Source organism: Eumetopias jubatus, unplaced genomic scaffold, assembly GCF_037043125.1.
Source record: "Eumetopias jubatus isolate StellerSeaLion01/CBP00866 unplaced genomic scaffold, mEumJub1_p1.0 scaffold_1, whole genome shotgun sequence".
NCBI lineage: Eukaryota > Metazoa > Chordata > Mammalia > Carnivora > Otariidae > Eumetopias > Eumetopias jubatus.
In genome coordinates this window covers 118,407,828-118,430,811 of record NW_028274807.1, presented here as the reverse complement: position 1 = coordinate 118,430,811, position 22,984 = coordinate 118,407,828, and the positions used below count along the sequence as shown (strand labels likewise).

At 35.6% G+C, this 22,984-nt stretch overlaps 1 protein-coding gene across 3 annotated transcripts in view; it reads right to left on the bottom strand.

Annotated features, from left to right (window-relative positions):
• The window catches only part of XRN1 (5'-3' exoribonuclease 1), a 110,272-nt gene that overhangs the window by 58,616 nt on the left and 28,672 nt on the right, over positions 1 to 22,984 (bottom strand). For all 3 annotated transcript variants that reach the window (XM_028099120.2, XM_028099121.2, XM_028099122.2), the window contains exons 14-20: positions 22,790 to 22,946; positions 21,900 to 22,019; positions 15,255 to 15,424; positions 13,950 to 14,070; positions 13,755 to 13,853; positions 7,638 to 7,741; positions 4,849 to 4,980 (exon numbers count right to left, since the gene is read on the bottom strand). In XM_028099120.2, coding sequence (XP_027954921.1) covers positions 4,849 to 4,980; positions 7,638 to 7,741; positions 13,755 to 13,853; positions 13,950 to 14,070; positions 15,255 to 15,424; positions 21,900 to 22,019; positions 22,790 to 22,946 — 903 coding nt within the window. The remainder of the gene's footprint in view (positions 1 to 4,848; positions 4,981 to 7,637; positions 7,742 to 13,754; positions 13,854 to 13,949; positions 14,071 to 15,254; positions 15,425 to 21,899; positions 22,020 to 22,789; positions 22,947 to 22,984) is intronic.

Here is a 22,984-nt window from a genome sequence, read left to right as displayed (position 1 = left end):
CTCTCTAGTGCAGGTTCCAAGGGTTAAGGTAACTGATGTGGGGCATTAAATTTTTAAAGATACTTACTATATCTCTTTTCTAAATTATAAACAAAACTATCCTTTAACTTTCTCTTATGTAAAATGAGAGTTAGTACTTAAAAAATAATTCTGTATTTTAATAATTTATTAATAATTGGTGTTTATCACCAATCCTTTGGTAACCACATTTTTTTGGTTGATTCATCTCTTGCTTGTTTGAGGTACAAGGTTTTGGAACTCCAAATTATCTTCCAAGTGCATCATCTTCTCCATAGCATCCCATAAAGTACTTGTGTCTTTCTTCTTGTCTTCTGTCTTTCTCCAATTCCTAATCCTTTTCACTCCATTATATCCTTAATAGCAACCTCTTTAACTGAAGGTATCATCAGTTCTCTATGTAGCCCTCTCAAGGAGTAGCTGTTTGTTTTCATACTGTATATGGGCTAGGAGAGGGTGTTGGTGTTCTTACAACCCACTGTGACATTCAAATCCTTCATAGTAAACTACTCTACTCTTTTCTATTCTACCCTTATGCCCACCATCTTCCAGAATGCCTTCAGTGTTTACATAAATAACTTACCTAAGACCTCAGGAATTTAGTTTCACAATCTCCTTATTGCCAATAACCTTCTTTTCCATCCCACTTCAGCCATCTAATGCTATGGCTATGACTTGGGTCATGACATCACCCATAATGGGTTCACCTCCCAAATCATTAATCCCAACATCTTATTGTCTAAAAATTTCTCCATCCAACTTGCTTGTTCAACCACTTTATGATTAACTTAATTTGGGATCTCCAATCCACTGACCCTTTTACTTTCTCTGAAACTATTAACTTAACCTTCTACTTTCTTTACTTCTCTTACTATCCCACTTAGATTCCATTGTCCACTATTTAGTAACATTCCCACCAATATCCTAAACTTCTTTGCCTCTTTGTCTTTTCATTATATCCATCTAGCAAAATCCAGTGCTAGTTAAATCTCTCTGCTTTTTCTAGGCCTGTAACTGATCAACTTCAAAAAGGGCCCTCAATATTGCCTATAATTCAACCATGTTTTTCTGATCAACTGATACTCTTCCATTTTCCCCAAGGACTATTTCTTTTTAAAGTTTATTTATTTATGTAAGTAATCTCTACACCCAATATGGGGCTCGAATCATGACCCCACGATCAAGAGTCACACGTTCTTCTGAATGAGCCAGCCAGGTGCTCCCCCAAGTACTATTTTCAAACCTCCTCTACTTTACTCAAATTTGAGACCAACCTCCCTTTCCCTGACTCCATTCTCAATAGCTAAATTCAACATTCACTTTACAAAGAAAACAAAAGGCATCCAATGAGAGCTTCTCATCTGCCCCATGCCAAACACACATACCAACCTATATTTGTATACCATCCTGTTTAAAATAGAGGAGCTACCTTTTATATTTTTTAAGAATCTATCTTGTTCCATCCTTCAAATATATTGTTTTCTTTCTTTTGAATATTGCACCTCTCTTCTCATTTGTTTTTACACATGATCCTATCTCTCTGAATAAACCAAACACAAAGTCCTTCTTCAGCTATGTCTTAATGGTAGTTTTCATTAGAAAGGAAATCTGTTACATAGGAATACAAAAAAGTATCAACATTGTCTAATGTACTTAGAGGATTTCTAAAAATAAAATCACATAATTTGGTACTCATGGAAATATGTCATATGCTACGTTCACAAAAAAAAGGATGTACTGAACTTAGGAGAACATGTCTTGGTTAGTAAGATATATGGAGAGATAAGTGAAATAAGTAGGTTCTACATTCTTGCTGTAGAAGTCTTAGAGTTAAGGATGGTCTGCATAAGCATTACTCCTAATCATTAGAGCCACGAGATCCTCATGCTGATATAATGTGCAAAATCACAAGTAAAGTAAACCAAACCCTCAGGGGAAGAGTACGAGAGGCCTTGTGAATTTCACCTTAGAAGACAGATTATAGAAGAGCTGGGGAGGTGTAGGAGGAGGGGACAAAATGTGAGGTGATTTGAGGGAGGAATATGGTGGTAAAAAAAAAAAAAGCAGTCTAAGAAAGTGGTAACCAGAATAAATAAACCTGCTTATGAATCCACATAGCCTTGTCTACCCTACTTGGTTAACAAGAGATCCTGAACTGGCAGGCACTAAAAATCATTCTTTTGTGTGAACCAGCATACACTGCCATCAACTTCAGCAGCAGTGTGCTGCTTTGATTGTTATCTCTGCTCTTTGTGGCCATCATAGAAGATCAAGACCATCCATACGGGAAAGAATAAGTAGAACAAGGGGTCAAGAGTTTTTGGTTTACTTCACAACTGAAGTTTCAAGTCGTTTATTCCTATTATGTTTCCATTTCTGTCACTCTCAATCATTCCTCCACCCATACTAGTCTGGCTTACAGCCCCACTGCTCAATCAAAATTGCTCTTGCTTAGCAGCATCTTCATAACATTTGACATGACTTATTCCCTTATTCTTCACTCTTTTTCTTTGACTTGCATGAGGTAACTCTTCCCTGGCTGTTCTACCTCTCAGATTGCCTCGTTCTTTTTCCTTTGTTGCCTCATCTTCCTCATCAGGGTTCCTTTTTGGTTCCAACACTCCAGCCACATTGGTCATTATCATTAATGTTACACATGCTACTTTTCCACTTGCCACAAGACTCTGTATGTACCTTTTTCTCATCCTGAAACATGCTCCCGTTTCACTCTTTGCCTAACTCCTACCCTACATTCAGATACCAGTTTAATCAACATTTTCCTCTGCTAAGTTTTCTCTAAGGCAAATGCCTCCTTAGCTAAGTCTAACTCTTTTATATGGTCTCAGAGAACTACTCCTTGAAAGCAATTATCATAATTACAGTTTGGTCAAAAATTCACACAAGATGGGGCACCTGGGTGGCTCAGTTAAATGACTCTTAGATTCGGCTCAGGTCCTGATCTCATGGCTCCTGAGACTGAGCCCTGCATTGGGCTCCATGCTCAGTGGGAGTTGGCTTGGATATTCTCTCCCTCTGCCCCTTCCCCCACTCACACATGCACTCTCTCTCTTTCAAATAAATAAATCTTAAAAAAAAATTCATACAAGACATTAATGCCCATTTCTCATCTACCAGCCATAAATTTCATAAGTGTAGGGACTGTGTGATTTTAAAATTTTTTTTATTTTGTTATGTCAATCACAATACATCATTAGTTTCTGATGTAGTGTTTTCATGATTCATTGTTTGCATATAACACTCAGTGCTCCACGCAGTACGTGCCCTCCTTAATACCCATCACCAGGCTAACCCATCCTCCCACCCCCCTCCCCTCTAGAACCCTCAGTTTGTTTCTCAGAGTCCATCGTCTCTCATGGTTCGTCTCCCCCTCCGATTCCCCCCCTTCATTTTTCCCTTCTTGCTATGTGTGAGTGTGGACTGTGTGATTTTATTCACCATGGTATCTACAGTGCCAACTACTAAACCTAGCAAGTAATAATTGTTGAACACATGAACAAATGTCTAAACTCTTCTAGTATTTTGAATGAGTTTCTTTTCAATCAAAGGAGTCGAACAAAACAATCTCTATTCACTTAACAAAACAATCTCTATTCACTTAAACAAATAAATATATATTTATTGAGTGACTTAGCATTAGCCAAGGAATGAGAACAGAGTAATAACAAAAACAGATGTGGTCCCTACCCTTACGGAGCACACTAAGGAAATGGTCATTAAAGTAATCACACAAATAAATTTATTATTGTGATTTTTATTTATGAACTATAAAATAAAATTCAGTGTAGTATGAACTATGACAGGGATATCTAATTTGTACCGTCAGAAGGCAAAAATAGCTCTACCTCCCGAGAGCTACGTTTATCTTGTTTTATGCTGGACTGTTTTTTTTTAAAGATTTATTTGTTTATTTGAGAGAGAAAGAAAGTGTGCAAGTGTGAGCAAGGGGAGGGGCAGAGGGAGAGGGAGAGAGAATCTCAAGCAGACTCCATGCTGAGTGCAGAGCCCAACATGGGCTCGATCTCACAACCCTGAGATCACAACCTGAGCCGAAACTAAGAGTTGGATGCTTAACTGACTACACCATCCATCCTACGCTGGATGGTTTTTTATTGTCTTTTTACATTTTCCCTGTTTACTCATCTTTGAATAAGGATATTATAGCCTGGTATTGGCTCCAAAATTGTATAAGAGGCATCTCCTTAAAGTCCCCATTTACCAATGGATGTTATAGTTTTAACAGGAAGGGTAATGGATATACATTTCTAACACCATTCCATGTGCTATTGCCAGTCTCTATTATTCTGTTTTGGTTTAGAGAATTCTAGTACTTGGATGAAGAAAAGATAAGTCATGGTGGGATCATGGAGTAGGGCTAGTGTCTTAGTTATTTGGCTGGTATAGACCTAGCATTTCTGAATTCAGGGGCATAAGGGACTTAGGTGTAGGGAAGGTAGGAGAGTGAGCAGGTGAGGAACAAAGGAAAATTTTCCTTCCTATTTTCAATACTTACATGCGGCCAAGAAATTCAATGGCAACCTATTAACTATTATTAACTGTTATTCCTAGTATTATATGATTGTGCCTTTTTTTGTACATGATGAAGTATTTTAGTGACAAACTGGGCAAGGCTATAACTGCTCCTAATCAGGTATTATTTTAAACTAGAACTCATTGTTTTCTTTGGAACATAAAATAAAGATGTAGTTAGTATTCATAGTGATTACTATGTTAAGCAGGAAATAAGCTTGAGAACAAGTACATTAGATCACATTCTAGTTCTATGACATTAAATACATTTATGACACTCACTATTCTGAAATTCCTTGTACTTCTTTTGTCCAGTTAGATTGTTCCTTGTCTCCAAGATGGACCACTTTAGATGGTGGGGCAGTTCTTCCCAAATAAAGCTTCTGTGTTCCTGGAGGTTCTTCCAAGTAAAATCTTAAAAATTAAAATAAAATTAAAATTATATTACCCCCAAATTTATGGTTTAATATAGTGTTCTAGCAGTATAAGTCTTCAAAGTGGAAAGGTTTCTACGTGGTATAACAGCACAAAACCAGGTGTCTTTTTTTTTTTTAACTATAACATAAATTTTAGAAAAAGGACTTGTAAAAATTTTCATTCAAATACAAAAATTTTATTTTCTCTTTAAAAAAACTACATAATAAAATATAAATTTTTAAAGAATTAAAAAAATATGCTCAAATTCAATAAAGTATTTTTGCTAAAAAGTTTAACTTGATTCTGATCAAGCCATTATACCTAACTTCCAGTTGACAAGAAATATATGGGATGGAGGACCAAGTTAAATGATCCTAAGAGGAGACAACCAGGTAAATCCAAAATTCTACAAAATAACTGGTCCGGACTCTTCAAAGAAAGAGGCAGGGATGTAAGCTTAGTCAGCCAGGTCCCAGGATATAAAATCAACATACAGAAATCAATTGTATTTCTAATACTAGCTGGGGAAACTAAAATTTAAAACACAGTATCATTTATAGTTGCTCCAAAATAATTTAAACACTTAGATGGAGTGATTCCTTCTGCCTTATTTTTCAAAATTGTTATTTTTGTTCTTTGCCTTTCCATATAAATTTTAGAATACATTGTTCTGCATCTATAAAAATCTGGGAGAGATTTGATAAGCGTTGCTTTAAACTTATAGACTTGGTATCTTTACTATGTTGAGTCTTTTGATCCAAACGGATCTCCATTTATCTCACCATTTATTTCAATCTTTCTTTCCTCAGTGTTTTGCTTTTTTCAGCATACAGATCCTATATGTAATTTGTTAGATTTATACCTAAGATTGAGACTTATATATAGCTACAGTAACAAGACAGCGTGGTACTGGCATAAAAACAGACATACAGATAAATGGGATAAAATGGAAAACCCAGAAACAGACCCACACAAATATGCGCAACTGATTTTTGACAAAGGTGTAAAGGCAATCTAATGGAGGAAGGGCTGTCTTTTCAACAAATGGTGCTGGAGCAACTGAACATTCATTTATAGGCAAATATATGAACCTTGACCTAAACCTCATATCTAATACAAAAATTAATTCACAATGGATCATGGATTTAAATGTAAAAGGATGAGGTAAAATTATAGGAGAAAAGCTATGGGACCTATGGCTAGGCAGAGTTCTTATACCAAAAGCATGATCTGTAAAAGAAAAAAACTGATAAACTGGACTTCAATAAAAAGGGAGGGGAATTGAATTCTGAGGATTAAAAAAGAAAAGAATTCTCAAGATTTCTTGATACCTCAACAAAAGCAGATACCCACAGAAGAAAAAAATTCATAATGGCACTGATCTCCCATCAACAAAATTATATGATAGAACACAACTGGAGTACGCTTGCAGAGAACTAAGGAAAAAGGACTGGGCCTCTAAAATTCTAAACCTATGTGTGAGGAAAATAAAAACAATCTCTTGAATATGTAATGGCTCAGAAAATGCAACATTTTCTCTGAAAAAATTACTTTTAAAGGTTCTAGACACATGAAAAATAAAATAACAACAATCAGACTAAATTTACATGAAATAAAGATAAAAGATGACAAAGAATTGTCTAAATAATCATTGACAAAATGATCGTGAACTTGAGTAAAATAAGAAATTATTTCTTAAATAGAAGCTATGTATTTTTAAAAACTGATGTATTATTTAAATAAAACCTGGGGGATGAGATCTTGCCATTTGCAATGACGTGGATGGAACTAGAGGGTGTTATGCTGAGCAAAATAAGTCAGTCAGAGAAAGACATGTATCACATGACCTCACTGATATGAGGAATTCTTAATCTCAGGAAACAAACTGAGGGTTGCTGGAGTGGTGGGGGATGGGAGGGATGGGGTGGCTGGGTGATAGACTTTGGGGAGGGTATGTGCTATGGTGAGCACTGTGAATTGTGCAAGACTGTTGAATCACAGATCTGTACCTCTGAAACAAATAATGCAATATATGTTAAGAAAAAAAAAAAGAAGATAGCAGGAGGGGAAGAATGAAGGGGGAATCAGAGGGGGACGAACCATGAGAGACGATGGACTCTGAAAAACAAACTGAGGGTTCTAGAGGGGAGGGGGGTAGGGGGATGGGTTAGCCTGGTGATGGGTATTAAAGAGGGCATGTTCTGCATGGAGCACTGGGTGTTATACGCAAACAATGAATTATGGAACACTACATCAAAAACTAATGATGTAATGTATGGTGATTAACAATAAAAAATTTAAAAAAATAAATGAAATCTGGGAGGGGCATGGTAAAGGTCAGGTTATATATGCTATTCATTCTTGTTAGAGAAATATATTTGCTAAATGATAATAACTGCTAGCAAAAAATTAGGATATAGAACTTTCACGTTATTAAAAGGAAAAGAAAGCAAAAGGGAAAAGAAACGCATCTAAAATATTTCAGCGATGTACTATGGTTGAACATCAAGTGGTGTGATCAGAAAACTTTCGTTTTCACTATAGAATGTAAATATTTTTACAGTAATTATATCAGTTTTAAAAAGTATCATTAAAAGCCATCAAGTAAGCAAAACAAATATGAATTTAAAAAATATACATCAACTCTTACTTACTTAGTTTCTCCATCTGATATACCAACAACTCTAGCTTCTTCAAGATGAGGCCAATTAACAAAGACAGACTTTCCAAGCACTGATGAAGCTATATTTTCTACGCTCTTAAAGTAAAAGCAGAAAAGTTCACTCATGTTTCAGGTCCAAGAGAAAAGTTTACAAAGGCAAAATTAAAGAATTAAAAGCTGGCTGTGTTTATAAAAGTCTTTAAAATCAATAAAAACCTCAACTTAATAATTAAAACATATAAAATACCATTTGCTCACTCAAGCCATTTATTCCCTACAGTTCCTGCTCTTCTCAACTTTACTCTCCAACTAATTATTCCACCCACTTGAATTCAGTTAGTTTTCTTAATTTGCCTTCTCTAAGTTGTACCTTTATTGCTAACTACTCTATTTCTTTCTAGCACGTTTCCCAAGATTTCTGTTTATAGAGTTTTATTTTTTTTTCCTTTCCCTTATTTTTTTATTAACATATAATGTATTATTTGTTTCAGGGTACAGGTCTGTGATTCATCAGTTTTATACAATTCAGAGTGCTCACCATAGCACATACCCTCCCCAGTGTCCATCACCCAGCCACCCCATCCCTCCCATCCCCCACCACTCCAGCAACCCTCAGTTTGTTTCCTGAGATTAAGAATTCCTCATATCAGTGAGATCATATGATACTTGTCTCTCTCCGGTTGACTTATTTCGCTTAGCATACTACCCTCTAGTTCTATCTACATCATTGCAAATGGCAAGATTTCATTTTTTTGATTGCTGCATAATATTCCATTGTATATATATATATATACCTCATCTTTTTTATCCATTCATCTGTTGATGGACATCTAGGCTCCTTCCATAGTTTGGCTATTGTGGACATTGCTGCTATAAACATTGGGGTGCACATGCCCCTTCGGATCACTACATTTGTATCTTTGGGGTAAATACCCAGTAGTGCAATCGCTGGGTCCTAGCGTGGCTCTATTTTCAACTTTTTGAGGAACCTCTGTACTGTTTTCCAGAGTGGCTGCACCAACTTGCCTTCCCACCCACAGCGTAGGAGGGTTCCCCTTTCTCCGCATCCTTGCCACCATCTGTCGTTCCCTGACTTGTTAATTTTAGCCATTCTGACTGGTGTGAGGTGGTATCTCATTGAGGTTTTGATTTGTATTTCCCTGATGCCGAGTGATGTTGAGCACTTTTTCATGTGTCTGTTGGCCATTTGGATGTTCTTGGCAGAAATATCTATTCATGTCTTCTGCCCATTTCTTGAATGGATTGTTGATTGTTGAGTTTGATAAGTTTTTTTATAGATTTTGGATATTAGCCCTTTATCTGATATGTCATTTGCAAATATCTTCTCCCATTCTGTCAGTTGTCTTTTGGTTTTGTTGACTGTTTCCTTTGCTGTGCAAAAGCTTTTTATCTTGATGAAGTCCCAATAGTTCATTTTTGCCCTTGCTTCCCTTGCCTTTGGCAATGTTTCTAGGAAGAAGTTGCTGCGGCTGAGGTCGAAGAGGTTGCTGCCTGTGTTCTCCTTTAGGATTTTGATGGACTCCTGTCTCACATTTAGGTCTTTCAACCATTTTGAGACTATTTTTATGTGTGGTGTAAGGAAATGGTCCAGTTTCATTCTTCTGCATGTGGCTGTCCAATTTTCCCAACACCATTTGTTGAAAAGACTGTCTTTTTTCCATCGGACATTCCTTCCTGCTTTGTCAAAGATGAGTTGAGCATAGAGTTGAGGGTCCATTTCTGGGCTCTCTATTCTGTTCCATTGATCTATGTGTCTGTTTTTGTGCCAGTACCACACTGTCTTGATGATGACAGCTTTGTAATAGAGCTGGAAGTCCGGAATTGTGATGCCACCAGCTTTGGTTTTCTTTTTCAACATTCCTCTATTTGGGGTCTTTTCTGATCCCATACAAATTTTAGGATTATTTGTTCCATTTCTTTGAAAAAAGTTGATGGTATTTTGATAGGGATTCATTAAGTGTGTAGATTGCTCTAGGTAGCATAGACATTTTCACAATATTTGTTCTTCCAATCCATGAGCATGGAACGTTTTTCCATTTCTTTGTGTCTTCAATTTCCTTCATGAGTATTCCGTAGTTTTCTGAGTACAGATCCTTTGCCTCTTCGGATAGATTTATTCCTAGGTATCTTATGGTTTTGGGTGCAATTGTAAATGGGATCAACTGCTTAATTTCTCTTTCTTCTGTCTTGCTGTTGGTGTATAGAAATGCCACTGATTTCTGTGCATTGATTTTATATCCTGCCACTTTACTGAATTCCTGTATGAGTTCTAGCAGTTTTGGGGTGGAGTCTTTTGGGTTTTCCACATAAAGTATCATATCTGCAAAAAGTGAGAGTTTGACTTCTTCTTTGCCTATTCGGATGCCTTTTCTTTCTTTTTGTTGTCTGATTGCTCAGGCTAGGGCTTCTAGTACTATGTTGAATAGCAGTGGTGATAGTGGACATCCCTGCCGTGTTCCTGACCTTAGGGGAAAAGCTTTCAGTTTTTTCCCATTGAGTATGATATTCGCTGTGGGTTTTTCATAGATGGCTTTTATGATATTGAGGTATGTACCCTCTATCCCTACACTCTGAAGAGTTTTAATCAAGAAAGGATGCTGTACTTTGTCAAATGCTTTTTCTGCATCTTTTGAGAGGATCCTATGGTTCTTGTTCTTTCTTTTATTAATGTTTTGTATCACACTGATTGATTTGTGGATGTTGAACCAAACTTGCAGACCGGGAATAAATCCCACTTGGTCGTGGTGAATAATCCTTTTAATATACTGTTGGATCCTGTTGGCTAGTATTTTGGTGAGAATTTTGGCATCCATATTCATCAGGGATATTGGTTTGTAGTTCTCCTTTTTGATGGGGTCTTTGTCTGGTTTGGGGATCAAGGTAACGCTGGCCTCATAAAATGAGTTTGGAAGTTTTCCTTCCATTTCTATTTTTTGGAACAGTTTCAGAATAATAGGTATTAATTCTTCTTTAAATGTTTGGTAGAATTCCCCTGTCCTTTCCTTTATTTTAAGAAATATTTTTGTTGTTTTTACCCATCTGTCTTTCTTTAACACTTTATTTTAGTATGAATCTGTTAAAGCCGACCAAGTTTACCTTACCCTCTGCCAATCCCTTCTTATTAGAGAGGAACTATGACCAACTTAAAGTACTATTCTCCAGTATAAACATTATGGCACCAGGAAGCTTGCCCCCTCCTTTTCTCAACAGCAATGGCACTTATTAGTAAAGGGTGGCCCAATGACTTTAATTCTGAATGAAATTACTTGGTGAGAAAATAGGTTTCAGTGAAATTAAACTGAAGAGCACTGACCCGTAATGTATTACTGTCCATAATAATAGCCAACATTACTAGAAATAATGTTTAGCAAGAAACCTAGGTTCTTAGTTCTCTTGCTAACTCCATTTAAGTTTCTTAATTTGTAAAATTAATGAGTTGGAATAGATGCTTTACAAATTCTACCCAGTTGTAAAATTCCACAGTCCTATCATTCTCATGATTATTTTTCTCATGGAGACTGAGAAAGGTGACAAGAATAGCAGAAATGTCTAGAAAAGGGCTATTATTCATTTTTCATATCACATAATCAGGTAACAGAATCTAAGAAATCTGACTTCATTTCAGTTTGTAGTTGGTATAAAGAAGTAAGAACCCTTAGACTTAAAATTAGGAATCATGGGTCCAAATTTGGGTTCTATGTCTTTCCAGCTATTGAATCGTAGGCAAATCATTTAAATCCCACTGAGGCACAGTTTTCTTATATGAGAATAAGAAATAACATCTACCTCACAATGTTTATTTGGTGATAAAATAATATACACAAAAGCTTTTATAAACTATAAAATGCTGTATAAATATTCTGTATGAAATAATATCTTAGGTAAAAATTCTAGTTTTAAAAGGAAACATCATTATTATTGGTTAAACAACAACTTTGTGGTAGCAACTGAAATTTAAATACAAATTCTCGTTCTTTTATTATGCTTAATCATATTAGCAAATATTTCTCTAACAATTACAGATGACTATTTTTAGACTTTTTGTAGTAACTTTCAGTTATATTTAGACATTTCTTGATGTGAACATATAAAACAAAAGAATGACTATTCTGATAAATAAAACAAGTTTCAACATTAGAACTAGGATCCCGTAATTATCTTTTTCCCTTCCATACATCTCTTTCTTCTTTCTTTCTCCCACTCTTCCCTATAGTTTTTGAAGGAAAAGTCATTTCTCAAATTAATCCTCAGATTAAGCCTAAAATGAGATCCCTTAATACCTCACATGGGGTTTTGTTATCCTTAAGATTCCTTCCCTCTAGTGTCTTTAAGACCTCCTTCCTCCATTAGCTCTACCTCTCTCCTTTTGTATGGATTTAGCTTGTTAAACTGTCTGTTTAACCTTCAGTTATGTTTTAGACTTCTTTTCAATGATAATCTTCCTAACCAAGGGCCTAATTCCTGCTACTTCTACTTTCCATCTACCTAGACCCACCAACTGGTTCTTAAGAGTTAGGAATGAAATCCTCAAAGGCCAATAATGATGCCTGAAGGATAAATTCACAGACCTTGTTTTAGTTTTTATTCTTCTTGCACTGTATGTAGTATCTACTTCATGCTTCTGTGATATTACTTAACTTGGAAATCATTCTCTCTCACCTCTCTGAACACTATTGTCTTTTTCACTGGTTCCTTCTCCACCCTTTATAACTATGGGTATTTCCTCCTGCTGAGATCTGAACTCTCAGAGTCAATTTTCTTCAGGAAAATAAGCCACAAGGCCTCAGCCATCACTCCTTGCTAATGACTCATATATCCCTACTTCCCTCCAAGCTCTAGCTCCAGGTATTAATTGTGTATAAGCAGCCTTTCTCCACTGAGGTTTTTCATCCGAACCACAGAACACAAAAAATAATTTGACTATTTTCTCAATTCTCCAAAGGATGGTACACAACTAGTCCCACTCTAAATGTACAGAATATAAATTAATCTACTACATTCAAATGGATGACTTAGGGCATTAGGGTTTAAATCTCTTGTGGAACTCTTTGTTGAGAAAGGCTGGCAGGGCAGCACCAGTTAAGCATCCCAGCATTGCCTTAAAATTCCATCATTATTTATCATTAATCCCCTCAAGCCAGAGACTTTCCCACTTTAACTTCCTTATTCCAATAAACGGCAATTATTTTCTAGTTAACCAGGCTTGAAATCTCAGTCATATTTAGTATTTTCTTCCTCTTTTCATCCTCTATGTTTGAACAAATGATGAAACTTGTTGATTTTATTAGTCTTATTCATCCAGATCTATCACTACTTCCAGTTTTTGTCCTTACCACCTAACACTTTTATAACCACAACCTCTGAACTTGCAGGCTTTTCCATTTTCTTCCATTTCTCTTTTGTGCAATTTACTCTATTATATTGCCACCAAATTAATCCTTATGAAAGTACGATTTCAAGATAACAGTTATGAAAAAAAAAGTCCAAACTCCTTAGCCTGGTATTCAAGGTCCTCCATAATCTGGCCTCAATCTGTTTTTTCAACCTTATCTTCTACTACTTCCCAACACAAGTCCTCTGCTTCAGTCAGGTTTATCTATTCCTTCTCCTCAAATACATCATATTTATTCTAAAAAAAGAAAGAGTATTAAGAAAAATTTCAGACATACAAAAAGGTTAAAAAGAATAAGATAATGTATCACACATTTATTTCCAGCTCAGGTTATTCCTTTCAACTAGAATACCCTTTCCCTAGTTTTCTCCTCTCTGTGATAATCTTTTTCTTAGCACCCAGCTCAAGCCTAGTCTCATTTACAAGGCTGTACTTAATCTTCAGCTCACGTAGCTTATCTCCTTTCCAAAATTCATGGAGTACTTTTTGCTCATTACATCACAATTATACATTTCCTTTAAAATTTGTGTAAATGTTTCTTTCCTTTTTCCTTATTTACAATGAACTTTTGGAATTACTACATGTTATATCTCTTTGGTAAATTGCAACTAGAACAGTTTTATGTATAATAAGAACAGTTTTATGTATAGTTTTATGTATAACACTTAATAAATATATAACAAAGAAAATACTTACAAGTTCATCTGATTCTGCATTCACTAAGATTTCTAACATCATGTTTTCTCCACGACTGCTTTGCTGGAATACTTGAACCCCACTTTTCTTCAAAAAAAACTTTAAAAGAATTCAGAGAATTTAATTTTAATTCTTTCTCCATAATCACGTTACATTCAATAAGGTGAAAAAATTCTGAACTAAACAGCCACTGACTTTGTGTTTGATGTGTTTCAGGGTAGGAAATCCACAGAAATACAGTGCCTTCTGGTCAACCCTGGTTATTTTGTTCTTGCTTATGTCTACACGCCAAGCATCTAATGATATTATTTTATACCTAGAAAATAAATCAAGGAATTTAATTCAAAATTCACACACTGCAAGCAATCACAGTTTTTCAGTATTCCCTTGAATATTTTGCAAGAGTCATCCATGCTTTTAAGCAAGGGAATGACAATCTGTCTTTCAAGACAAAGAAAATATACAGGGCGCCTGGGTGGCTCAGATGGTTAAGCGTCTGCCTTCAGCTCAGGTCATGATCCCAGGGTCCTGGGATCGAGTCCCGCATCGGGCTCCCTGCTCCTCGGGAGCCTGCTTCTCCCTCTGCTTCTCTCTCTCTCTCTCCCTCTCTCTCTCTGTCTCTCATGAATAAATAAATAAAATCTTTAAAAAAAAAAGAAAAAAAAAAGAAAATATACAGCAGGGCAACCCAGATTCTCTGTTAATATAATTGGCTAGATGCAACTACGCCTGTAGGTTACTGAATGGAAGTTTTCCCCATTAACTTAAAATAAAACTATATATATATATATATATATATATATATATTTAATTTAGAAGTAAAAGAACATATAAGGCATGTTATAAATCTCCATATCTCCCATGTTCTATAACCCAGATGGAAAATCAACATTTTATAATGTCTATTCATCTTTCTCTTTGCTTTAACAAAAAGGAAAAGCATAACTGGGAGATGTTCACTTTAGGTGCCATCTGGGTAATTTGCAGCGAAAATGAGAGAAAAGAAAAAAAAATGACATTTTAATGAGGAAGAGAAAGTAGAAATGGGTTTGAGGCAAGAAATTATAGGACCTCTTTTGTTTCTTTTTTTCTTCTTTCTGGTTGGGTGGTTGGGAATGTAAGAGGCAAAGTCACAGCACATCAAATAATGCTAGGAGCAGACACTGACAATGGAAACAAAAATTCATACATCCTCTTGAGGTGGGGAGGGTACAGATATACACTAGGGAGGAAAAATTAAAAAAAAAACAAAAAACAAAAAACCCAACTTTAACAGAAAAGAGAGAGAGAGAAGAAGAATCTGACCAAAGCAGAGAACTACAATTGTGAGAGGGAGATGCTAGGGTCTTTGGCAAGTTGGATGTAACTCATCATCAACAGACTGTAACTATCAAAAATTATTTGTTAGTTCTCCAAGTAGATATTCAAAGCTTCCCCCTCCCCTTCTTCCCCCCAAGGGGAGCTCCTTGCTGTTGTTGAAAAATTACCAAGTAACATTACCTTGTACAACAACGTTCTATGGCAGGGAACTTTTCTGGCCATGGTGACGGGTAAGTGAACTCTGTGTCTCTATCATACCAGCACATTAGGCACTCACTATGTTGGTTTCTTTTCCTTTCTTCCTTTTTGAGGGAGTGGTTACATGTTTCCATGGCTTCCAACAATCGCTTCTGAATTTAAAGATTGAAGAGAAGGGTTAAAAGTATAAAATTTCTGTAATCTCAACATACAGAATAGATCTTTTCCCTCAGTACACAGAATCATTATTTGTGTTCTTGAAAAACAAAAATCTTAACTAATGGAATTCTTTTCCATTTTATTACATGAAAAACTGTTTCAAAGGGCCCTAGAATATTGCTTGCCACAACAAATTATTCTGAACCTATTATTCCAACAATAGGCACTAAGTGTGAAGAAGAACAGCAGAGAATCGGGGCGCCTGGGTAGCTCAGTTGATCAAGTGTCTGCTTTCGGCTCAAGTCATGATCTTAGGGTCCTGGGGTCGAGCCCTGCATTGGGCTACCTGCTCAGTGGAGAGTCTGCTTCTCCCTGTGCCTCTCCCCCCAGCTTGTGCTCTCTCTCTTGCTCACTCTCTCTCAAATAAAAAATCTTAAAAAAAAAACCAGCAGAGAATCAAATTTTAAATGTGAAATTACCATAATTATTATAGTTTATCATAACTCATAAAGCATTAATCTCTTACTTTACAAATTCTGCCACGGTATAGAAAATATTTACCTCTCCAAATTATCTCATACATTTAATTAATTTAATTAAATATATTTTAATTTAATTTAATTACATTTAATTCCAGTCAGAATCAAAACTGTTAAAAAAATTTTTTTAAAGGACAAAATTATGTTGGTGTTCATATGGAAGAATGTGTGAACTGCAAAAACTGGGAATCTGTCTTACTAGATCCTACCACTTTTAATAAAGCTACTGTAATAAAAACACTTTAATATTGACACAAGAAACCCACAGACCAGAGGAACAGAATAAAGAGGTCAAAACAAATTTAAATCTATGTCAAACATAGTATTTCAAATATTTAAATAATGGTGTTGTCATAACCACTTATTCACCTGGAAAAAGCAGCACATACACTTCCCAACTTCATACCATATACAAAAACATGTATCAGAGTAATAAGACAATGGAAGTATTAGAAAGAAAATCTAGGAGAGAGTATCAGTAATTTGGAGTGATAAACTCTTATTTAATAAGAGTGGAAAAAACCTAACAGTCTTAAGGGAAAAGACATTTTTAATATTTTTAATTTTAGTTTTTAGAAGATTTTTATTTATTTGAGAGAGAGAAAGAGCAAGAGAGAGCATGAGCAGAGGGAGGGGCAGAGAGAGAAGCAGACTCCCCGATGAGAAAGGAGCCTGACGCAGGGCTTGCATGACCTGAGCCAAAGGCAGATGATTAATCGACTGAGCCACCCAGGCGCCCCAGGAAAAGACATTTTTAAATAATAGAAAATGTATGTGACAGAAGATTCATCAACAAAACAAGAGACAAATGCCATGCTGGGAAAGAACAGTCCTATCATACAAAGAACTGACAGAAATCAAGAAAGGAAAATGAGGGGAAGGATATAAACAGGTAATTTACAGAAGGGAAAATACAAGGGGCAAATACACATATAAAAATATACTCAAGTTAGGGATCAGAGAAAAAAATGTGAATAACAAAATGGCACCCATCATCAACAGATTGGCCAAAATTAAGTGAAGCAGTAATATCTAGGTTTGGAGAGGCAGATAAGTAGGCACTAAATATTGGGTGAATTAGACTAGTCTTTTTGAAGAAGAATATTCCCTAAATGTAAAAATATACATTCCCATTAGCCAAGCAATCCTGCTTTTGGGAACCTATGTTAAAAAAACAAAATCTCCCAAACCTAAGACTGCATAAACAAACAAAAAGAATACACGAATACGCAGGTAGTATATTATAGCATTATGTACAGTGACAAAAAACATGAAGATTCACACGTTGCAAAATTAGTACAGAGCGTTCTCATGTACCTTTCACCCAGCTTTCCCCAATGATAACATCCTACACATAGCATCAGTACATTATCAAAACCAGGACACTGACATGAGTACAACACTATTAACTACAGACTTACTCAGATTTCACTGGTTTTTGTATGTGATTTTTTGTGTATACACTGCTATGAAATTTTTATCAAATGTATAGATTCATATTAACCACCACTAAAATTGGAATACAGAACTGTTATATCATCATAAAGAAATTCCTTGTTATCCCTTTAAAATCACACCCTATCCTCAACTTTAAGCCCTAGCAACCACTCCATGTTTTATCACAGTAATTTTGTCATTTCAAGATTATATAAATAAAACAATATTATATAACCCTCTGAGACTGACTTTTTTTACTCACTGACTTTTTTCACTTAACTGAATTATTTTCATCCAAGTTGTTTATATCAATAGTTCCTTATATTGCTGAAGTAATATTCCACTATATGGATATATCTCAATTTGTTTATCTACTCACTCATTAAAGGGAATTTGAATTTTTTCCAGTTTGGGGTTATTACAAATATATTGCTCGGAACATTCATGTATAGGTTTTCTTGTGTGCACATAATTTTCATTTCTCTAGGATAAATATCCAGGAGTGTGACTGCTGGGTTGAATAGTAAATCTATGTTTAACTTTATAAGAAACTGCTGAACTATTTTCCAGAGTGGCCTCCTAGACTTTTAGTCCAATAATTATCTATGCCATTTTTTAAAACATTTACAGAAAAAGTGGTATAAAGAGGAAAGAAGTAGCAAAATCTAGAAAAGATTATAGAATAAAACAGATAATACTATACCATAATGTCTTGATTCTAAGATACTATTGATGCTGTAAATATTAATACAATAAAATTAATAACAAATTTTCAGGAAATAAATTGAATTTCCATAATTACTGTTAACTGACAATGGTATTTACTTACATCCTATTTCCTTCTCTAATGTCACATTCAAAATTTAAGTCTAATCCTTGTTCATATACAAAATATAAAAAATTGTCAAAAATATATGTGTATATATATATACTGGGGCCCCTGGGTGGCTCAGTCAGTTAAGCATCCAACACTTGATTTCAGCTCACGGCATGATTTTGGCTTAGGTCGTGATTTCAGGGTTGTGGGCGTGAGCCCTGTTTTGGGTTCTGCACTCAATGGGGAGTTTGCTTGAAATTCTCTCTCTCTCCCTCTGCCCCTCCCCTCCAATAAATAAATCTTAAAAATAATAGGTGCGCCTGGGTGGCTCAGTCATTAAGCATCTGCCTTCGGCTCAGGTCATGATCCCAGGGTCCTGGGATCAAGCCCCACATCGGGCTCCTGTCATTGTCTCTCCAATACAAATTTGGGTATGTTGGGGAGTGTAGATAATTTTTTTTTTTTTTTTTAATTCACAGGTCTCTGAGTCAGGAGAGCTGTCCCTGGGGAGCTGCATTTGAGGAGCTTAATCCACATCTAGACTCGATTTAAAGATGAAATTCTAGGCTTTGAGCCTGATGTATAATGAGATGAAATTTTTGGGAGAGGTCAGTGTGTTTTGTATTTGAATGGGATGCAAATTTTAGCCAAAGGGGGCAGACTGTAGTAGATGGTTTGCAAAGACAGCCATAATAATTCCTCCTATCTTCGTATGCAAGCTCCTTTAAATGTTAAGAAAGCAGTCTATTTCCCTCTTTCTTAAATCCAAGTTGGTCTCATAACTTGCTTTATTCAAAAGAATGTAGTCAAAGTGATACTATGCAAACTCCAAAGCTCAAGAGGCCCTGTAGCTTCTGTTCTCACCTTCCTGGAACCCAAGATCACTGTGAGAATAAACCTGAGTTAGCCTCCTGGAGGGTGAGGGATCACATAGAGGGCTCAGCTCACAACTAACACCAACCACCAATCATATCAATGAAATCATCTCAGACAACCAACTCCACTAGAGAGCAAGGGTGAGGGTGAAGGCAAGGGTGAGAGTACACATGGCAAACAGCTTGTCTGCAGGTAAATTGTTTCTAGCACCAGAGTTTGTGTAATAATTTTTCATGACAATTTCTCAGTTCTGAAAATTTTATCATCTATTCCTATTTAGTAATTTCCACCAGCATATACTTTCACTGACTATCTTGTAACAGGAATTTTTCTTTTTACATCTTACGTACCCACTTTCAGATAATTTCTTGTGTAAATTCTGAGCTTTTGGTTCCAAAAAATATAAAAGAATATGGTAATTCTGCCAGCTACAAGTTTTGTTTCAGTGGTAATATCATAATGCAATTTTGTTGAAAACAGTTAAAATTTCATTGAGGTGTCCAACCTTAAAATTCAATCACAATGAACTAATGTGATAACTGGATGAACAACAATAACTATCTACATGGAACTAAGTTTGTAGACATGCAGGCTATAATGACTATGTCACAACTTAATCCTGTCTGGTGGCTAGCAAGTATCTTTTTGCATATAACAAGTGTTCTTGTTTAAAAATTAATGAGATATGGGCGCCTGGGTGGCTCAGTTGGTTAAGCAACTGCCTTCAGCTCAGGTCATGATCCTGGAGTCCCGGGATCGAGTCCCACATCAGGCTCCCTGCTCTGCGGGGAGTCTGCTTCTCCCTCTGACCCTCTTCCCTCTCGTGCTCTCTATCTCTCATTCTCTCTCTCTCAAATAAATAATAAAATAAAATCTTTAAAAAAAAAAATAAAATAAAATAAAAATTAATGAGATGTGAATAAACACTTGTTTCCTCCACTCCATAATCATGTCAGTTTTTGTCCCCCTCCCCCCCACCCTGAGAGGACACTTTTTTTGAGGTATAATTTACTTTCAGAGCTTTTGGTTCCATTGATTTTTCTCTATTGTTTGTTCATTTTTTATGGATTTCTGTTCCTATCTTTACTATTTCCTTCATTCTGCTTAGTTTGGGTTTAATTTCTCTTGCATTTTTAGCTTCTTGTGGTAGGAAGCTTAGATAATTTATTGTAAGACTTTTTCTTGTTCAGTGTAAGCATCTAGAAACTTAAGCATCCCTTTAGGCACTTTAGCTTCATCACACAGATTATGTTGTGTATTTATTATCATTTAGATCACAATATTTTCGAATTTCCCTTTTAATTATTTCTCCTTTCAATTCTGATAGCTTTTGCTTTATGTATTTGAAGCTCTGCTGTAAGGTACATATACATTCAGGATATATTTTCTTGATGAACCGACTTGACTTTTTTTTTTTTTTTTAGTAATCTCTGTGTCTAACATGGAGCTTTAACTCATAACCCCAAGATCAAGAGTCACATGCTCTAATGACTGAGTCAGCCAGGTGCCCCAAACTGACTCAATTTTTTTTTTAAATATTTTATTTATTCGACAGAGAGAGACACAGCAAGAGAGCGGAAACAAGCAGGGGCAGAGGGAGAGGGAGAACCAGACTCCTCGCTGAGCAAGGAGCATGATGTGGGACTCCATCCCAGGACCCCGGGATCACTACCCGAGCCAAAGGCAGATGCTTAACGACTCAGCCACCCAGACGCCCCCTTACTTGATTTTTTAATCAATATGAAATATTCTTCTTGATCTCTGGTAATACTCCTTGTCCTGAAGTCTATTTTTCTAATGTGAGTAAAGCCACTCTGGCTTTCTTAGCATACCTAGAAGTTTTGATGAGCATAATGAAGAAGAGAGTAGTTAAATCTCATTAATAAAACATAAATGGTGATTAAAACCCATTGCTCATTAACTTATGTGAAATAATCTCTAAGAATATATGTGTATAAATGAAAAGATGTTCAACATCACTCATCATCAGTGAAATAAATATCAAAACTACAATGAAATATCACCTCACACCAGTCAGAATGGCTAAAATTAACAACAGAGGAAATAACAGGTGTTGGCAAGGATGTGAAGAAAGGGGAACACTCTTACACTGTTGGTGGGAATGCCAACTGCTGCAGCCACTCTGGAAAACAGTATGGAGATTCCTCAAAGTTAAAAATAGAAATACCCTAAAATCCAGTAGTAAATACCTTTAGGCACTTACCTAAAGGATATAAAAATACTAATTCAAAGGGATAAATGCACCCCGGTGTTTACAGCAGCATTTCCACCAATAGCCAAACTATGGAAAGAGCCCAATGTCCACTGACTGATGAATGGATAAAGAAGATGTGGTGTATATATATACAATGGAATATTACTCAGGCATAAAAAAGAATGAACTCTTGCCATTGCAATGAGGCGGATGGAGCTAGAGAGGATTATGCTAAGTGAAGTAAGTCAGAGAGAGACAAATACCATATGGTTTCACTCATATGAGGACTTTAAGAAACAAACGAATGTAGCGGGGGAAAAGGCAAACCAAGAAAAAGACTCTTAATCATAAAGAACAAACTGATGGGTTACTGGAGAGGAGGTGGGCAGGGTGTCGGGTTAAACAGGTGATGAGGAATAAGGAGGGCAAGTGTTGTGGTGAGCACCAGGTTATCATAAGTGATGAATCACCAAATTCTACACCTGTAAATAATATTACACTATACGTTAACTAACTGGAATTTAAACAAAAACTTGGAAGAAAGAAAGAATATATGTGTATATATAACTATTTCATGTACTGACCTCATCAATAAAAGGTATTAGTACCACAGCTTCCCATTCCTGTTGTTTCCCATTTAGGTCAGTTTTAAAATCAGGTGGATAATATTCTATAATTGGTGAGTCTTCACTGGTCATCAAGTGCTATGGAAATATAAAAGAGTAATAGAAATATAAAAATAATATCAATAAACTTTTTGTTAATATATTTACAATATTTACTCATGTTACAGTTTAAAATTCCTACGCAAAAGCAAAACTAAAGTTTTACATCTTAGAAATGTTGCAATATACTTGCTATATTTTTGATTTTCAGCTATGAGACTTCTAATTTCACTGCTACTCACCACTTTCCCATTCCAGTGACCTAGTTATGTAGCAAAACCATCTTTACTCTGAATTTCAACTTTACCATTTCTATCTATTGTCTTATCACTCTTTAAGGCCCACTTAAATTCTGTTCTCAGACTTCATTTCACAGGCTTCCAATAGTCCTCCATTTTTAACCTTGTTTACTTTTGTACTTTTGTGTCCTAATCAATTGATTTTGTTAAGTAATATAAGATCTAAGTTTAAATTATCTGAGATAATTTAAAAAGGAAAAAATTCTAAAATCCAAGAATCTCTTCATCACTAATAGCAAAGATGAAAGGTCCAATAAAAAGACATGTTTTTAATTGGACATTTTATAACAGATAGACGAAGAAAGCACAAGTATGTCTTCTAGGAAAGAACTACAAAAGATTATAGTATAACATTTTTTAAATAAATAAAACAGCATATTTCTCAGGGTAATACAAAAGTATTTAATAACCAGTATGGCACGGGCACAGAACAATCAAAGTCTTCTAGGCTTGTATGAGGAGCTCCTAAGTATCAAAAAGGACATAAAAACATTTAATTTTAAAACTCACCTGGTAGCATGTAGGAAGTAAATTTTTGCTAGCTGCTGGAAGTACAGCAAGAAGCTGTTCAAATGGCTTAAAAGGTTTTCCTAGTTCAAAATGGATTTTGAGTGTACTGATGTTACGGATATCAGATAGGAAAGGTGCATAATGGTAGGGATAATACCTATAAAACAAAACTGAGTTTTAAACAATTGGCAACTT